The sequence below is a fragment of the Vulpes vulpes genome, chromosome 16, assembly GCF_048418805.1.
Source record: "Vulpes vulpes isolate BD-2025 chromosome 16, VulVul3, whole genome shotgun sequence".
NCBI classification, from domain to species: Eukaryota; Metazoa; Chordata; class Mammalia; order Carnivora; family Canidae; genus Vulpes; species Vulpes vulpes.
In genome coordinates, this window is record NC_132795.1 from 69,258,783 (window position 1) to 69,276,456 (window position 17,674).

Here is a 17,674-nt window from a genome sequence, read left to right on the forward strand (position 1 = left end):
CGCTTTTCCGGATCCCATCTGACTAGGATCTGTTTCCCAATCTTTTTCACATCACAGAGCACAGACTGATAAAGCTCCAGACACACTGTGAGGAAATATCTCAGGAGTAACTGTCCTTGGAGACCTGCAACTCATTTGTGGCGGACCAGTAAGGCAGCCCTGGGCTACATGATGACGAAAATAGGATGAAAATCTCAAATCTGTGTTACTTTCCAAACAACTTTCAGGAGGACCCCAAAAGGCTCACTCGGTACATTTATCACTGGACCTCTACATAGAGTCCTATAAAATTCTGAGATCACATCTTATAAGTACAGAAGTGAAAGTCCCTCTCGGGAAGGGGTCCTTTTCTCAGGGCCTGTGGACCTTTTTCTCCATTGAAGAGTTTGAAAAATTCTGTCAACCTTCTCAAAATGCAGTCAAAATTTCATGTGTATGTGCATTTTTTTCTAGGGAGATATATACATCGTTCCTCAAATTATCAGAAAGGGCCACTATTTAAAAGGACAGAATTTACCAAGATAAGGCAAGCCTTATCCGTCTTTTAATACATGTGGCTGTATTGTACAAATCCTGATTCAGAGCACATGGTCTGTCACTAAAAGAATATATTCAAGCCTGAGAACACCAGCACCATGTCCAAATACATAAAATTCACTTGTTTCTCCAGCTGTAGGTTTTTCCAACCTACATATGTAGGCTCCATAAAAGGCTGGAACCCTTGAGAAAAGAAGCTTCTTCCATAGGACACAAAACATATTTGATAACAATAAAATTGCAATGTGCTGATTTAATTCATTAATGTTATCATGTTAATATACTTTGGCATTCTTTTAAACAAAAAGAAACATAGGGCACATACTGGAGAGGAAGGAAGTTTTTGACTTAAAAAATAATTCCAATTAAAAAAAATTCACCAATACTGCTGGCCTCCCATCTGCCACAGATTTTTTTTTTTAGGATTTTATTTATTTATTCATGAGAGAGAGAGAGAGAGAGAGAGAGAGAGAGGCAGAGACACAGGCAGAGGGAGAAGCAGGCTCCAGGCAGGGAGCCCGATGTGGGACTCGATCTGGGGTCTCTAGGATCATGCCTTGGGCTGAAGTCAGTGCTAAACTACTGAGCCACCTGGGCTGCCCTGCCATATTTTCAGAAAATATCTTTGCCTCTGACAGAATGGCTTTTTTTTTTTTTCTGATAGCCTCAACTTGTGTAGATACAGTCATTTATTTATAAAATGTTAGTCACTGGAGAATCCTGGAGAACCTTTTCCTAAAATTCATAGGTATGCTGGGATGGCCTGACAGAGGACACATTCTATGGTCTCACCCTGTCTCCTGACTCATGGGGCTGCTCTGCCTCTCTTTGTCCTCTGGAGAGAAAGGGCTTGGAAAGAAGGGGGAGGCTGTAGGGGATGGTTTCCACATAAGACAAAGAGAAGAGCAAAGTGCCACAGAGCCTTCTCCAACATCAACAGCAATCTCCAGGTACTAAGCAGAGAAGAGAAATCTGAGGGGTGAGGGGGAACAGAATGAGGAACACATCAGAGGCCTATAAAGGAGGACGCAGAGCTAACTGTTTCTGTTCCCTTCCTCCCCCCTCGCCCCACACACTACTCTTTCCTGCATGCTGGGGTCTCTGTTCTCCCAACTCATTCCTCCTGCTCCTCTTCCCCTTCCCCCGTCTCCTGTCTTGCCCATTGGTGGACCCCATCCAGCCCCCATGGACTCTTCATCAGGGCCATGCTTTAGTCTGTTTGGGCCATCACCACGAGATACCACAGGCTGAGTGGCTTATAAATAACAGAAACAGTAAGGGACTTCTTGGGGTATCTTCCATGAGATTCATGAAATCTCCACCCTTCTGACCCGATCACCTCCCGAAGGCCCCAGCTCCCAAAACCATGACATTGGGTGTTAGGATCGCAACATGTGAATTTGCAGGACACAAACATTTTGACCACAGCAGGCCACTTGTTAGGGCTTGGTATCATCAACCACAGAACAAGAGACTTGGACTCTTATCTAAGCTCCTCAGGTCAGAGTCTTTGAAAGTCGTAATGAGTTTACAGCTAATTTTTAGCATCAAAAATCCTTGGGCCTTGTTTGCTAAGCCATAAATTGACTTGTGATGAAGGGATGCTGAAAGATTAATTTGTTTCACATGGCCTAGAATTGCATCATGTCCAGGTGCTAACTGTGTCTCTCACATGTTGCTCAGAATCCTGGCGTTCATAGGCCAGCTGGAAAAACAAGTAAAATGTTACTTATTTTGATTTGATAGATAAAGTCTTTCAAGAAGGCCCAATGGGAAGGTAGTTAATGGGCAATCCCAGTGGGGCCACACTTGTGTGACCTCTAAGTGACTTCCAGTATCAGTGTACTAAGATTGTGGTCATGAAAAAAGTGCTGTTCTCCCTGCCAGCCCTCCCTAGGACCACAGATTGCCTCCTGCCATCCCTTGGCTTCCCTATCTGGCCCCATGGGTGTCACACTGTGCACCAAACTTCTTGACATCTCAACTGCCACTCTATAATCCTCCCTGTCCCATCCCCCAGGGGCTCACATGCTATATCTACTTTGTGTTCAGGGAGGGTTCATCAGACCCCATAAGTGAATGAGGGCCTCTTGGAAAGGTGACATCTTCCCCTAAAGGAGCTCCGATTAAAATGAGCAACAGACAGAGGCCCTGTTGCAACAAGTACACAATGGCAAGCTTCAAGTCGTCGGCCCAAATGCAATGCATCCTTGTCCAACCGTGAGCCACTCCATGCCGCCAACACCGTCATGGGTAACCAACCCCACATCGGCCCCCCACTCGCCAGCCATGAGGTGTCAGGACGTGTGCTTCAGCAGCTGGGCAGAAGAAGATGGTGGAAGCCTCTTGGGTGGCATGTGATACCTCACTTTTTTCCAGAACTTGGTCTTTGCACACTGTGACTGTTCGGTGATGTCCCCACTCCACTGGATGGCCCCGTGCTTCTGCTTGATGTACTGAATGGACTCCGGCATGGCTGTGTAGTCCTTGACTTTCTCCAGTTCAATCAGAATGACTTTCATCCCGTCCTGGACGAGTGCATTGTAGACTGCAATTTGTTCTTCTGACATGTTCTTTAACAAGTCAAAGCTCAGGGATTCGGGAACTAAGATGATGATCAGTCTCCTGCACAACTTGATATTTTCATCGATGACATTGGCCACAGCTGGAAATAAAGAAGATGTATACTATCTCATGAGTGAAACAGCCTCAATTCATCTCTGAGAATATTAGAAATGGGCCCTGGAAAGACAACGTGGACTTCAGAATAAATGTGACTTAGGAATGGATGACAAAAGCGTTTTTTTTTTTTTTTAACATTTATCATATCCTCTGTGAAACCTTCCTGATTTTCCCTGAAGAATTGGTCCTTTGTGTTCATAAGTCATATTTTTTGGTAGTTATTGACAGGTCACTTTCCTCTGCTCACTGGCTCCACCTCCAGACCACGACCTACTCAGAACAAGGATCTTATCATGCCTAACTTTGTGTCACCAACCTAACTAAAGGTCTAGTATATATTAAATAATGAGCACATTTTTTAAATAGATTTTAACAGGGAAAATATAGATAGCTCCAATGTTGTATTAATCTTATTTTGTGTTTTCCTCTTGTACTTTGTAGCTACTTAAATGCCCAGGATTTATAGGACTAATTTGAAACTAAATAACATTCCCTGAGAGTTCTTAAAATATCCAGCTATGGACAAAATTTGGTCTTTTTTAGCAATAAAGATTAACTTTTACTTCCTCCTTATTCTTAGAATACAAGACTAGACTGTGACCTCCCCAAGATCATGTTCTTCTCTTTGGTTTATTTTTACATTTTTAGTGCCTAGAATATTACCTGGCGCATAGCAGGTGCTCAATAAATATTTGCTGAATAAGTGAGTGAAAGAATATGCTGGTGAAATGTGAGCTCTTCCACATGTTTATGGTGAGCACTAGATCCAATTTTCATTTCCTAATGGAGGCTGATTTTATAACTTGAAAAGATGCGGGCTGAGATACAGTTGTCGCTCCCCGTGGATATGAGCAACCTACAAATCCAGCAACCTTTACAAACCACCCAGAACAGACCACTCTCAAATGTTGTACTCATGGTGTCCTCTTGACTAGTGGAGGATATTTATTTCAAATTTCAGCCATTTGTTGTATGGCATTCCAAGAAAGGAAACATGTAGGCCAAGAGGGAAACTTTATCTGTTGAATATCTGATATGCACTAAGCTCCATACTGGTCCCTGCTCAGGATTTACCTCATTTCATTCTCCCGCCCAGGTCAGGGAAGCATTCTCCTCCCCATTTGACAGATGAGACAGCTGAGGTTCAGAGATGTCACCTGCGTTGCCCAAAGCTACACTCCTGTTCAGCAGGAGACGTAAATAAATAAACTCTATTTTATTTAGGTAGGAGAAGCCTGGGCAGTCAAGGTTTACAAAAATCAGCATTAAACATGAGCTGATTTACATATTCAAATGGATGGAGAATAATCCGCTGTTAGTCTCAAAGACATGAGAGCAAATGACCTCTTTTCTCCTTTTGGTCTCTCAGCCAAGGCTGTCATCCGCCACCTGCTTCATGTTACTCACAGTGAGAATCACATTATTTCAACCAGGAATCCCAGTTATCCTGTTACAGGCCTGAGTCTCAGGGACTGTGGGCTGAGCCCCCCACCCCACCATTTGTAAAGTGAAGGAAAAAAGAATCTCCCTTTCTTTTTATTTGCTGTTCTTACATCTCACTCCAAACATACCTTGTCCAGGAAACTCATCCCTGCCAAATATGAATAACTTATATCCACACTGCCTCTCCAGCACCTCGGGCAGGATCTTCAACACCAGCGTGTCCACATCATGGCTCTGGATTTCTCCTTGAGGCTTGGGGTATAAGACATAGGCATCATACAGCTTGCCATCTGAAAAGGAGAAGGCATTATTCCTAGCAAATTATCTTATTTTAACAGAGCACAACTGAGTGGCTACCGTGATGTCCTCCTCCCTTGGGTTCAAGGACTTCAGAGCGCCCGGTGGGCTGACCTGGTGCCAAGCATTGCCACACCAGGCTTCTCATTTTCTCAACACTAAATATTTCACTTCCTGCTCTTTTGCTTGCGTGGTTGGTCTTTTTTAGCAATAAAGATTATTGCTGGGGGACAAGCTGAATGCAATTCACATCTTTGTATCTCGATAAGTAAGGTGTTATTTTTTCCCTCCCTCTGGCTTCTTTGAGGATTTTTTTCCTTATCTTTGATTCTTTTGTAGTTTGAAAATGATATGCCTAGGTTTTTGTTTGTTTCTCCTGTTTGGTATTCTCTGAGCTTCCTGGATTGCGGTTTGGTGTCTGACATTAATTCGTGGAAATTCTCAGTCATTAGTGTTTCAGATACTTTGTTCCTTTCTCTCTTTCTTCTCCTTTGGGGTTCCCATCACACTTATGTTACACCTTCTGTGGTTGTCCTACATTCATTGGATACTTTGCTCTTCTCCTCCCCCCCCCCTCCAGTCTTTGTTCTCTTTCTTTACATTTTTGGAGGTTTCTAGTGTAATATCCTCAAGCCCAGAGAGTCTCTGCTCAGCCATGTCCACCCCACTAACAAACCCATCACAGGCAGTCTTCATTTTTGCTACAGTTTTTTTTTTAATTGCTAGCTTTCTTTTTAGATCTTTTTAGGATTTTCATCTCTCTGCTTATATCACCCATCTGTTGTTGTATACTGTCTGCTTGTATGCGTTAGATTTCTTGGCATACTTACTGATCATGGATGCTTTAAATTCCCAGTCTGATCATTCCAACATCCCTGCCATTTCTGGCTCTGATGTTTGCTCTGTCTCTTCAAATTGTGCATTTGCCTTTTAATATGCCTATACTTCTTCCTGATAGCTGGATAGAATGTACTGGCAAAAGAAAGTATATGGATGCCGACACTTGGTGTCCCTGTACCTGATTCAGCGGTTGAGCATCTGCCTTTGGTTCAGGGAGTGATCCTGGGGTCCTGGGATCGAGTCCTGCATCAGACTCCCTGTGGGGAGCCTGCTTCTCCCTCTGCATGTGTCTCTGCCTCTCTGTCTCTTATGAATAAGTAAATAAAATCTTTAAAAAAAAAAAAGAAAGTATAAACTGGCCTTTAGTAACATGGTGATGAGGTGTGTGGGAAGGGGAGGGTATGGTCCTGTGATTGGCTCTGTCTTTTAGTGACTCTGAACTATGAACATCACAAGCATTTCCCAGTTTTTTATGCCCACTTAGGTGGGGCAGGATGGCCAGATTGGGCTGGAGTTGGGTATTTCCCTCTGCACAGGTCATTTAGGCTCTGATAATACACTAGTGGGCAAGGCTTTCATTAACTAGTTTATCCTAAGGGCAGACCTTGTTGATAAGAACAATGCTCTAGGGTATTTCAGAATGATTTTTCTACTCCCTCTGCTGGAAGCACAAGGAAATTTTTCTTTTCTTTTTCTTTCTTTTTTTCTTTTAGATTTTATTTATTTATTCATGAGAGCCAGACACACAGGAAGAGGGAGAAGCAGGCTCCCTATGGGGAACCCAATGTGAGACTCGATCCCAGGACCCAGGGATCACACCTGAGCCAAAGGCAGACGCTCAACCACTGAGCCACCCAGGTGTCCCCAAGGAGACTTTTCTTTGATATTTATGGTCAGAATCAGGTCAGGCTTCTAGGGGTAAAACTCATAAAGTATGGTTTTTGACCCCTTCTAACTAGGTCCACCTAAAGATTTTAAGTCTCAGATCTGTCTACATTGAGCCTCCAATGATTTGTCAGTTATGGTTGATTTTCCTGCCCCTTCATCTTTGACCTATAAGGAAGATGGTCCTATCCCTGTTACATAAGAAACACGTCTCCAAAGTCACACAGCCCCAAGTCCAACCTGACTCCTTTGACTCTAAGTCCACCCCTCCACATGGTGAAAACGAGAATTGAAAGCAGGACTCTCCATCCATGTCGCTCTTGATGAGTCCTGTGCATGGGACTGTCGTAACTGCACCAGGCAAAATGGGCCAAGTCTCTCGTGATTCAGACCACCCATGAATTTCATCAGTGCAGGTGCACACGGCATTGTAGAGACCAAGCCTCTTAGCAAACTCCAGGAATCTGCTGTGCAGTACAGTGAAGTCCAACACAACAGCCCATTTCATCATCACCAAAATGATCCAAGCACTCATTGAGCAACCCACCACATGTAACAGTCACTGTGCTCACCCCTGTACAGATGAACAGGACTCAAGGTCTAACTGGAAATACCATTCAGAGACTTGGAAGTAAAAACACGGGGTGCTACAAAGATAACAAGTGGCTGAATGAACCGGAGAGACAGAAAGAATCAGAATTCGCTGAAGCTCTTGAGGAAAATTCACAAAGGATGGGGGCACCTCCTGGATTTTAAAGGGTTTGGGGGAAAATGAGGCACTAGAAATGGAGGGTAAAGAGGCCAACAAAGAGAAGAGCTTGGATAGGGAATGCTTATACTCTGCTCTGGGGTCATAGAATGAGTAAGAAGCTGTAGCAGGGCTCGAAGGTTTGAGTGAGCCTCTATTAGAAAATGTGACCTTTTTTGAGCTCCAAGCTATTTGAAAATTCACAGCCAACCTAATGGGACTCAAGAGGGAGCCATTCCTTTCTATTCCCTTTTTCTGAAAGTTTGTTTGATTGACCAGACCTGAAAAGAGGGCTGGCTCTGAACCCTACCACCCCATGCCCCAAAGAAAAAGAGTAAAATCTTGTATACTTCTAGTTTTTGTCTAAATAATAGTGCAGACGGTCCCCAACTTCAGATGGTTAGATTTAACAATTTTTTGCCTTTATGATGGTACAAAAGTAATACACATTCAGGAGAAACTGCACTTCACATTTTGAATTTTGATCTTTCCCACATGAGTGTTTTGCAGTCCTACCCTCTCTCTGATGCTGGGCAGCACAAAAAGCCACAGCTCAGACTCAGCCAGGCAATCTCGAGGGTCAACGATCGATATACTGACAACCATCCTGTACCCACACAGCATGCTGTTTCCCACCTTCAGGGTAGTATTCAATCAATCGCATGAGACAGTCAACACTTCATTAAAAAATAGGCTCTGGTTAGAGATTTTGCCCAACTGTAGGCTAATGTAAGTATTCGGAGCACATGTAAGCCTGCCTGGGCTAGGCTGTGATGTTCTCTGAGTTACCTGCATTGAATGTATTGTAAACTTACGAAATTTTTAAACGTATGATGGGGTTATCAGGATATAACCCCATCATAAGTCAGGGAACAGCTGTAGTTATATATGTACAGAACTTCAGAGTTTATGTGTAGCCTTTTCTCATTCCGTAAATTCTCACACCAACCACCACTGACAACTTTTGAGTCTCTGCCCACCATTCCTGGCCATCCTATGGGAAATGGCAATGCACACACATGCGCACACATGCACACCCTTCCTCAGTCTCCCCACCCCCGATCATGACAGGAAGCCGTGTGGGAATGGGGGTTCTTTTTGGAGTGGTTCCACCCTCAGTGCAGAGCAGGACCTGAGACAGAGGAGGTTCTATCGGTAGTTGCCAAAGTCTGAAAGGAGCTCGATTTTAAGAGGCTCAAGGAGGTTGTTATATCTACATGGGAGAGAGAGAAGTTTTAGACCACGTGCAAATTCAGCTTTTTAATAAATTAGGGTCATAAGGCAGGTACCAAAGGGATGATCGTTAATTTGTGTCTAAACTCCTTCTGTAACATCGTCAATGTGACTAGTCCATACTGCCACTCCGTAAGTGGATATTCTTCTGAATTAAATTTCATATCATACACATGACTTTCTAAAGCCAAGGGAAACACGAAAAATATTTTTTTAAGATTTCATAAAGGTTTTGTTTTTAAACATTTGAGAAAAATTAAATTTCCTCACTTAAAAATATTTATTTATCCTTTTATGATAAAAGGTTGGTTGAGCTGGTACTTTCCCTGCCACATAGCAGAGCCTCCCCAGTGAGTACAGTATTTCTTGGTCTGTAAACTGTAGCAAGCATCCGTGTTCATCACCACCTCTGTCTGAAACCCTGCCATTGGTATCTCTCTTCTCTCAAGCTGTTTCTGTTTCTCATTTAAAAAAAAAAAAAAAAAGGAGGGGGGTAGGAACTGTTTGTTGAGTGAATTTTCCCTTTTGACAGTGTTCCATGTTCCCTGTTTTTAAACAGGGTGTCTGAAAATAGAGGTGCTCCATGGTGTGCAAATGCAGACTCCGAGACAGAAGAGATTTGAGTAGCAAGGGATTCTCAAACCTTTTAGAAAATCAAACTATAAAATGTTCCCAATTTTTTGGTCATCTTTTTTTTTCTTTCTATGCTCTGGAGTAGAAATGTTACCTTTGTGGCTTGTTCTCAAAATGCAGTGGGTTCTCGCCAACTTGCAAATGATCAATTCCTCCTTTATTGACCAATAGAGCAAAAAAAAAAACAAGCTATGGCCATTTAGCTTTTTGAGTCGGCCTGTGGTTTGGAAGGGCGTTCTCAGACAACTGCCTGCCAGCACATCACGGCTCTGCCTGTCACATTTGTACCATCGAATCACATGTAAGGAACCTGAGGCAGACAAGGCTGTGCTATTTCTCTGGTCTTGCAGCTGCCAAGTGCACAGCCTTGGTGCAGACCCAAGTCCACCACTCCCTGTGGTGTGGCTGAGATGAAAATCGGGAGGAGGAAACTTCACAAAGTGTGTATCCTTGATTAGTCCTGTGCAAGTGTGTTAGATGGCATTAAAAGAAAAAAAATAGCCTCAGCAGTATTTCCAGTTCCACATGCTCTTTCAGAAGTGACCACACCCCCCTCCACACACACATACACACAAAGAGGTGGAATCTATTTCCACTCCCTTAAAATTGACTAGGACTCTGTAGCTGCCCTGACCAGTAGAACTGACATTAGAAATTTAGGATCTGAGTCATAAGAAAAAATACTGCTTTTCCTGGCTCTCTTGTTCTTGGAACGCTAGCGCTTGGAAGCCAATCAACCTGCCATGAAGAAGCCCAACGTAGCCCACACAGAGACCGCATGGAGTGCCGCTGGGGAAACTGAGGCCATCAACTGATAGGCAAAATCAACTGCCAGTCCTCCAGCTGGGTTCCAAGACATCATGGAGCTGGGACAAGCCATCCCCACTGTGACTGTCCACATCCTGACCCACAGAACCCACCAGCAAAATAAATGGTTGCTCTATGCTACAAAGCTTATAGGTAATTTGCTTCCTGGCCATAGTAACTGCAAGAGCAATTGGGAAGGTAACAATGAATGGCATCGATAATGATGAGCTTGACATGCCCCCCAACTGTCTATTTCACCCAGAAAACTGTAGAAATGTAGCCCTACTAGGAAGTTCTTTGAGGAAATGGCCTGGGGGCAGATACTCCCACAGCCTGCCTCTATCTAGCAGTGGGGTGAGGTTTATCTAGGTTCTAGCCAAGCTCCTTCTATTTCCCGAAGGGATTCAGTCCTATTTTTGATAAAACATCTGCATATGCCTTTATTGGCCATTGGCAGAAATACAATGTATTGTATATGTTAAGGTTTATGAGAGATTGCTTTTAAAGATTATTCTATCCCCTCTTACTTTCTTTTCTTAGGTTATTGCTAAATTTCAAAAGTAGTCAAACCGGACAAATGGAAAAATCAAACAAAATCAATTTGGCCTTCACGTGTTTTTTTGTTGTTGTTGTTGTTGTTGGCCTTTATTGGCCATTGGCAGAAATACAATGTATTGTATATGTTAAGGTTTATGAGAGATTGCTTTTAAAGATTATTCTATCCCCTCTTACTTTCTTTTCTAAGGTTATTGCTAAATTTCAAAAGTAGTCAAACCGGACAAATGGAAAAATCAAACAAAATCAATTTGGCCTTCACGTGTTTTGTTGTTGTTGTTGTTGTTGTTTTTTACCTCAACTGCATGAAGTTTGGCATTTTAGCCCTAACATGGAAGACACTAGAAGAAAAGCCACATTAAACACGCTATACATTTACCACAGGAATGTTGTTGTAGACAAGATTCATTATATTCATTACACCCTTTAAACATAAACTTTTCCTTGGAAAATTGTCCCAGAAAAAGCCATGTGCTGTCATGAGTAATTAAAGGGTATTTGTGAACAGCACACAACACATCCTGTCATTGCTTTTGCCTTTACTTCTAAAGCCAATTCATCTCGAAAAAGTGTCCAAGATTTGTCCTTAGTTCTATCTCCAAGCTTCATTTCACCATTTTACCTTCTGTTCACTCCACCTTCTTTTTGTTTTTCATCGTTCCATTCTACAGGCATGTTCTCCACAAACTTGTTTGGAAGGTAGTGAGACATGTGCAAATCTCCCCAGGAGATGTGCAAGCTCACCCTTGTATTTTGGGACACACAAGCATACCTAGAAGGAGAATTTTTAAAGTAGCTCCTATAATTTACTGGAGAACATACAGAACTCGTGGAGTAGGACTGTCAGTGACTCAACAAAATTGTGAGCTATTATATCCACCTATTACTCATGTTACAAAGCATAACTAATCTAGTTGGAGAAATGATTTACCATAAGAAGGACACAATTTGTCGATTTCCTCATTTGTATTTGCCACCCCTTGCTCCACAGTTTCCCCAATAAGCCAGGAAATATCCCCCAGGATCACAATGCTGGAAATAGCACCCGGGACAGATCTTAAGTCTCATCGCTAGCTCATTGTCAAAGCCAACACTCAGACAGGAATTACGGGGTAGTTCTCTAGGTGAAGCTGCAGAGATTTAGTCATAAAGTACGCAAGTACTTATCTGAATTAAGGGGGAAAAAAAGAGGAACCCTGGCTGACTGTGAGCCCCTATGTCCAAATTCGCAGCCTGAATTTGGGCTGGTGCCCTGTCTCAGCAGAGGGTGGGGCTCCCTGTGTCTCTCATCTGCTCAGCTCTGCTGCTCACCCCGTTTGGGGTGAATCACTATTCCTTCTTTCTCTTCCTGCTAAACTCGACCTCACCAGCAAGCAGCTGCACAGGCCCTTGGCTCTCACGCTCCTGGGAGTCATGGTGAGTCAGGGAGTGAGACACGCACTAGGTCCAGAGATCTGGGAACACCACTCACGCCCCTGCAGGTTTCAGTCAGTTGATAAGCAGAAAGCCGGTGGATTGCTCACACGCCTGTGTCAGAAAAGATAAGTGGTGGTGCACTGGCCTCCTCTGCCACAGATGCAGGTGGGAGCATAGCCACAGGGAGGCTCTGTGGGGACCCCCGCCTCAAAGACAGACCCCCCCACACACACCCAGCTGACTGTCCACAGCACTAGGCTGCTTCAGGTTGCACTTGATGTGCAGTCGGGTTTCCACGACTGAATTTTGCCCTCAAAAAAGAACGCGTTGCCTCCTACATTGCTCAATGACTGCCAATTTTGAATTCTGAAATTGAACTTAAAATAAAGCCCAAGTTAGGGCATCTGCAGCAATTTGCACTGTGTGTTGTATATGCAAACCCGGCACCTGACGTGAATAATGCCCTTCTTAGTGGTAGGTACTAATAAAACGTGTTTGGACACCCACTTCTCTGAATTCTAGCTCTTGTCCACATTGCTAGTCTCTGGATTTGAATGGTGTAAATGAATTTCCATGCACATGAAATGCATAGACTTCTCTCAGCCATGTATTAATTTTCCATCCAATCAGGGGACATTAAAGCAGACATAATACTTTTTTCAAGGCCTTAATAGATCACACCATTCTGAGACAACAAGAAAATAGCACAGACTTTTAAAAACCACCATGGCTGGCAGGGGTGGTGGCTCAGTGGGTTAAGTGTCCGACTCCTGATCTCAGCTCAGGTCTTGATCTCAGGGTCGTGAGTTCAAGCCCTGCATCGGGGCTTGAAAAACCCCACCACTTTGATGGGAAGTACCTATTCCTCAGTTTCAGGATCACACTCAGGCATTTGTGTGTTCAGACGTGCTGCCAGGACGTCTGCTGAACAGACCACACTGAAACCTCGGGCAGAGTGGCAGAGGCAGCTGGCTCTGGCCCTCAGACAACAAGATGCCCCTTGTGCCCCAGGTCCTTGCTCAGGGTGTTCCTGGACTTCAACTCAATTGTGGCTACAAAACTCTGTGAGGCAGCGTCTGGTCATTTTCTACCCCTCCCCCCTTTCCTCTGTCCCCTCTTCTTCTCTTCTTCCCTTTCCTTCCCTCCTTCTTTCCTCTCCACACTCCCCCCTTCTCTTCTTTCTTCCTTGTTTCTTTTTTTCTTTCATTCTATAGCCAATACTTCCTAAGATCATATGGAAGAAAGTGGAGAACCAGACGCAAACCCCAAGTTTCTCTCCAGCCTTGGGAGTCAGGGACTTAAATCTTCCAGGCAGAGATGCCTGGGTGGCTCTGTGGTTGAGCGTCTGCCTTAGGCGCAGGGCATGATCCCGGGGTCCTGGGATCAAGCCCCACATCAGGCTCCCTGCAGAGAGCCTGCTTCTCCCTCTGCCTGTGTCTCTCATGAAGAAATGAATAAAATTTAAAATCAATCAATCATTCCATCAGGCATCAAGTACCCAGTCTAGAAAGAGCTGAGCCACAGGCAGCTCATCACTCTCCATACCATAAACTCTGCTCCTACGCCCACGGTGTTGAAGATGTATTGCGGGTGGAGAGCACACTGTTGCTCTAGGAGAAGCTGTCTTCTTTGGCAAACAGCAGAAGATGTGAGAACCTCTCTGAAATGGTCACAGTGGGACCCAGAAGATGATGTGCTCCTGCTACTTAGCAAAGATTTGCTCAGCCATGATTAGCCCACAAGCCTCATTTGACTAAAAGATCCTGGTGACCGTGGAGACGTTCCAGGGAGAGCCCTTCCTCCAAATTTGCCAACAACTCGAAAGGCAAGCTAGTAAAATAGGATCAAGTGTATTTACAATGGTTATATAGATGAGCAGATGCCAAGTAGGAGGTTCTTCAGTGGCTCCCCACGCTTACCTTCTTTGGTCCCAGGAGAATGGCAGGCACTCCGATACCAGAGTACAATGTCAATCTTAAAAATGTTGTAGATGTACATGACAGACACCGCTGCACCTACCAAGGCGAGAAGCCCTCCTATCAAGTAGGCTCGAACATCTGGAGCTACAAAGGACAGCAAATAAATACATAAATAATCAAATGATAATTATAGTACAAAGAGTCAATTACATACTTTACTTTTTACAGATCACGTTACAAACGCCAAATGGAAACATATTAGAGGTCAATGAGGATACTGCTTACATTTTTTTTTTCTGGCAGTTAAATATAATAGGTACACGGGAATAGAATAATCTGGTGTGGCCCACGAATTTTAGGAAGCAAATGTGCCCTTGGGAACCTGGAGAGGGCAATTCTGCAGAACCCCAGCTCCCGGGGGTGGCTACGGCGTGACTCCGGTGCATGAGGACTGCTCACCAAACACCCACGGCCAGGTCTCAATTAGCCAACACTGGACACTCTAGGGGTAAAACCTGAACATGCTTATTGGAAGGCCCTCCCCGGTGGCTCTGTGGCACAATCCTGATTATTCCACTGTCATAACTGCTCTCACGGGCATTCAGAATTGAACAGCAGGACGCCCGTCATAAATAAAGAGCCATCAGCTGCCTCCCCTGAAAGGCAACTCTGTCTTCTCCATCAGACCAGCCACCAGCCAGGGTCCCCCCTCATTCTCTTTGTGCCAATAAGGTCTCAAAGTCCAGGCCAGACGCCTGTCTGCAAGGCACAGCCTCAGAAAGGGTGTCTCCTCTGCTCTGCTTTGCAAACACTTTGTGGAGTGATTATGGCAAAAGCAATGGGTGGGAGATGACCAAGAAGCAGAACCGGTTCCTCTGGAATGTCAAGTCCCAGCAAACAGGCTCCTACGGGTCCCATGGAGGAACAACACAGCTTTCTCCCTTGCCACAGCCCAAACCAGTCAGGCCATGGAAGGAAGCTCTAAGAAGTTCTCTCAGAACTTGAAAAGAGGAAGAAGAACAGAGGAAGAGAAAGTCTCTCCATTCTTAGAACCCACTGCACACACCACTTCCTTCATCAGCCCCTTCCCAATGCTCTAGTCTCCACTAGAAGGTGTCTATGAATGGGGGTGTGGTGGGGGTGGGGGTGGAGAGAAGGGGAAATTCTCTTTTCTTTGAAGCCCCCCAGAGCACATTCACTTAAAAAAAAAAAAAACACAAAACCCCCTAAAGAGCTTGTCACAACCTGTCCTAAGTCACATCATGTGGCAAATGGTTTGAGGTCAAAGATATCCTTGTGCACTACTGCACATCTTTAAATGAATGGCATGATAAAGCATAATAACTAAAACATGTTCTGGGTCAACAGAAATAGCAATCTGTTGATTAAGTCCCAGCACGACTCCGCAGATCTGCTCTGCTCTGCTCTGCGTGCGGGTGTCCAATCTCATCCTGACCACCTGTTCGAACCTCTAGCTTCTCACTGTTAGTTGGATCTGCCCTTCCCTCCCATCCTCCACTTCTCTTTGTCCTTCTCCAGTTCTTGGAACCACAATGCCATCTATCCCTTGGGGAGGATGTGGGTCTGGGAACCTGTAACATAGAGACTTCAGGGATCTTGGGACTGCAATGGTCACGATAAGAAGACCGTGTCATGCAATGTTTATGAGACTCATAAAGCCCCTGGTAAGTAGACAGGGGTGATGGCTGGAAATTCTTGAGTTGGTCATTCATTGCCTTCCGGAGCATGCCCCCTCACCTCCTGCCTCTGCAAATGAGCTTAAAACCATAAAATTCCAAACAAGAAACTCATGCCTGTATATCACCCTCCTGCCTCACCCCCAATGTCTCCTTGTCATCATTTTGAACCCTCTGAATGGCATGTACCCCACCAAACCACTACCTGGGAGTTTTAAGATAAAGTATGCTGCTGACACTCCAGCATGACAGATGAAAGGATGGCCATAATCTTCCATTTTCACTTCCAAGAAGGTTATGTTCACTGTGTAAAAAATATGTTTCTGAAAAGGAATGTGGGATCTGTAAAAGAGAGAAGCCAATCAATTATATGTGAGTCACAGTTACCCAACACAGTGTATCATCTTCAGTCTTGAGAATAAAATTCTCTCTCCAGGGAACACTTGGGGCCATCCTGTTACCCTGAGAAGGCTTCACACATTAGCTCAGCGAGGTGCATGGATTGTGCCATTCCAGATCTGCATTTTCTTCTGGACTGTGACAGACGGCATCCTCAGCCCTCCAGAGCTTTCTCCTGCTCCTCTCCACTCATCCTCACTACCTTGCGGGACTCAGCACAAATTCTTCCACCCTCTGGCCTCACTGGTCTTGCTTTACGCCACCCAATTCGTGCCACCACAGATTGGCTTTCTACCATGCCAGTAGCCAATGATGAAATCCTGTCTCCCCGCAAAGCCCCCGGGCTGCTGCCTGCTTCACTACTGAAGTCTTGAAGATCTATGGCTCATGATAAAACCAAACAGGAGTGAGGCCGGTTTTGCGGAGTAGCTGTGAGTAATGGATTTTGGTGTGTGAAGCCCATGCTTGACGCTTTGCCTTCTCTGTCTAACTAGGATGTAGGAAGGATTGAGAACATGAGCATCTCACACTTCTCTGAACCAGGCACTCGGCCCCGCATAGCCCTGAGGAGATCTTAGAGAGAAAAAGCCAAAAGGAGTGAGGAGGGGTCAGTGAGAAGCATCTTAAAAAAGCAGGACTAGCACCAATGTAATATAAGTGAAGGAATTCTTGCCAGCTTTTAGGGAAGCCTGAAAAACCCAACACCTACTCAGATCCTTCTCTGATCCGTTTGGATTCATTGTAGTAATCATCCACTAAGGTGTTATTGACTCTCCAGCATCGGAGATTTGTGTTATCCCTTGTGTCTGTGATGTTGCAGTCCACAGTAAGGGCGGAGCCTATAAGAACGAATTCATAAATGTTATATGAAAAGCCTACAAAAAAAGCAATTGATTAAATACTATTCTGAATATCTTTTGATTATTAAAAATTCCCCCTGGAGGTCAGTGCTCCTCTATTTTATTCTTTCCCTGGACACAGATCATAAGGGACAAATGACCTTCCAGGGTGTGTATCTGTGAAGAGATATCCACATGCTGGCAAATATCACCAGCTTCTGGCCGATGACCTCTACAATATCAGGAACACAAATACTCCTACCAGTCTTAGGAAACTTAGCAAAGAACTTTACAAAGTATTTCACACACATCATCTCCTTCAGTCTTTTAATCTTCAAAATAGTCCTATAATCAGGAAAGAGGAGGTGCAGCAGTGTCCATGTTACAGATGAGAACACTGAAGTTCAGACAGATTGGTAACTTGCCCAAGGTCACACATTTGAGAGGGAAATGAGACATGAACCCTGGTTTTCTATTTCTAAATCCAGTGAAATTTCAACTTCACCAGTTGTGACTCCTATCCTGACTCCATCACACACATTCACAAATTATATTTAATAATTTTATATTTTTATATTTATTTATTTTCTATTTTATTTTGCTCCATGAGCCCAATATATTCCATCTATTTACTCTACATTTAAAAAATACTGTATTTCTACACAGTATACTTCATGATTCTTTATCCGAGGTGGAATTAAGGTGTTTTTTTTTTAAATCGTAAACTATGACACATATCTACTA

At 44.1% G+C, this 17,674-nt stretch overlaps 1 protein-coding gene across 2 annotated transcripts in view; it reads right to left on the reverse strand.

The window, feature by feature from the left end:
- Positions 1-770: 770 nt before the first annotated feature.
- IL1RL2 (interleukin 1 receptor like 2) overlaps positions 771-17,674 on the reverse strand; it is a 40,305-nt gene continuing 23,401 nt past the window's right edge. For both annotated transcript variants that reach the window (XM_072743021.1, XM_025992387.2), the window contains exons 7-11: positions 16,801-16,930; positions 15,898-16,034; positions 13,996-14,139; positions 4,791-4,952; positions 771-3,202 (exon numbers count right to left, since the gene is read on the reverse strand). In XM_072743021.1, coding sequence (XP_072599122.1) covers positions 2,835-3,202; positions 4,791-4,952; positions 13,996-14,139; positions 15,898-16,034; positions 16,801-16,930 — 941 coding nt within the window. In that variant the 3' untranslated portion in view covers positions 771-2,834. The remainder of the gene's footprint in view (positions 3,203-4,790; positions 4,953-13,995; positions 14,140-15,897; positions 16,035-16,800; positions 16,931-17,674) is intronic.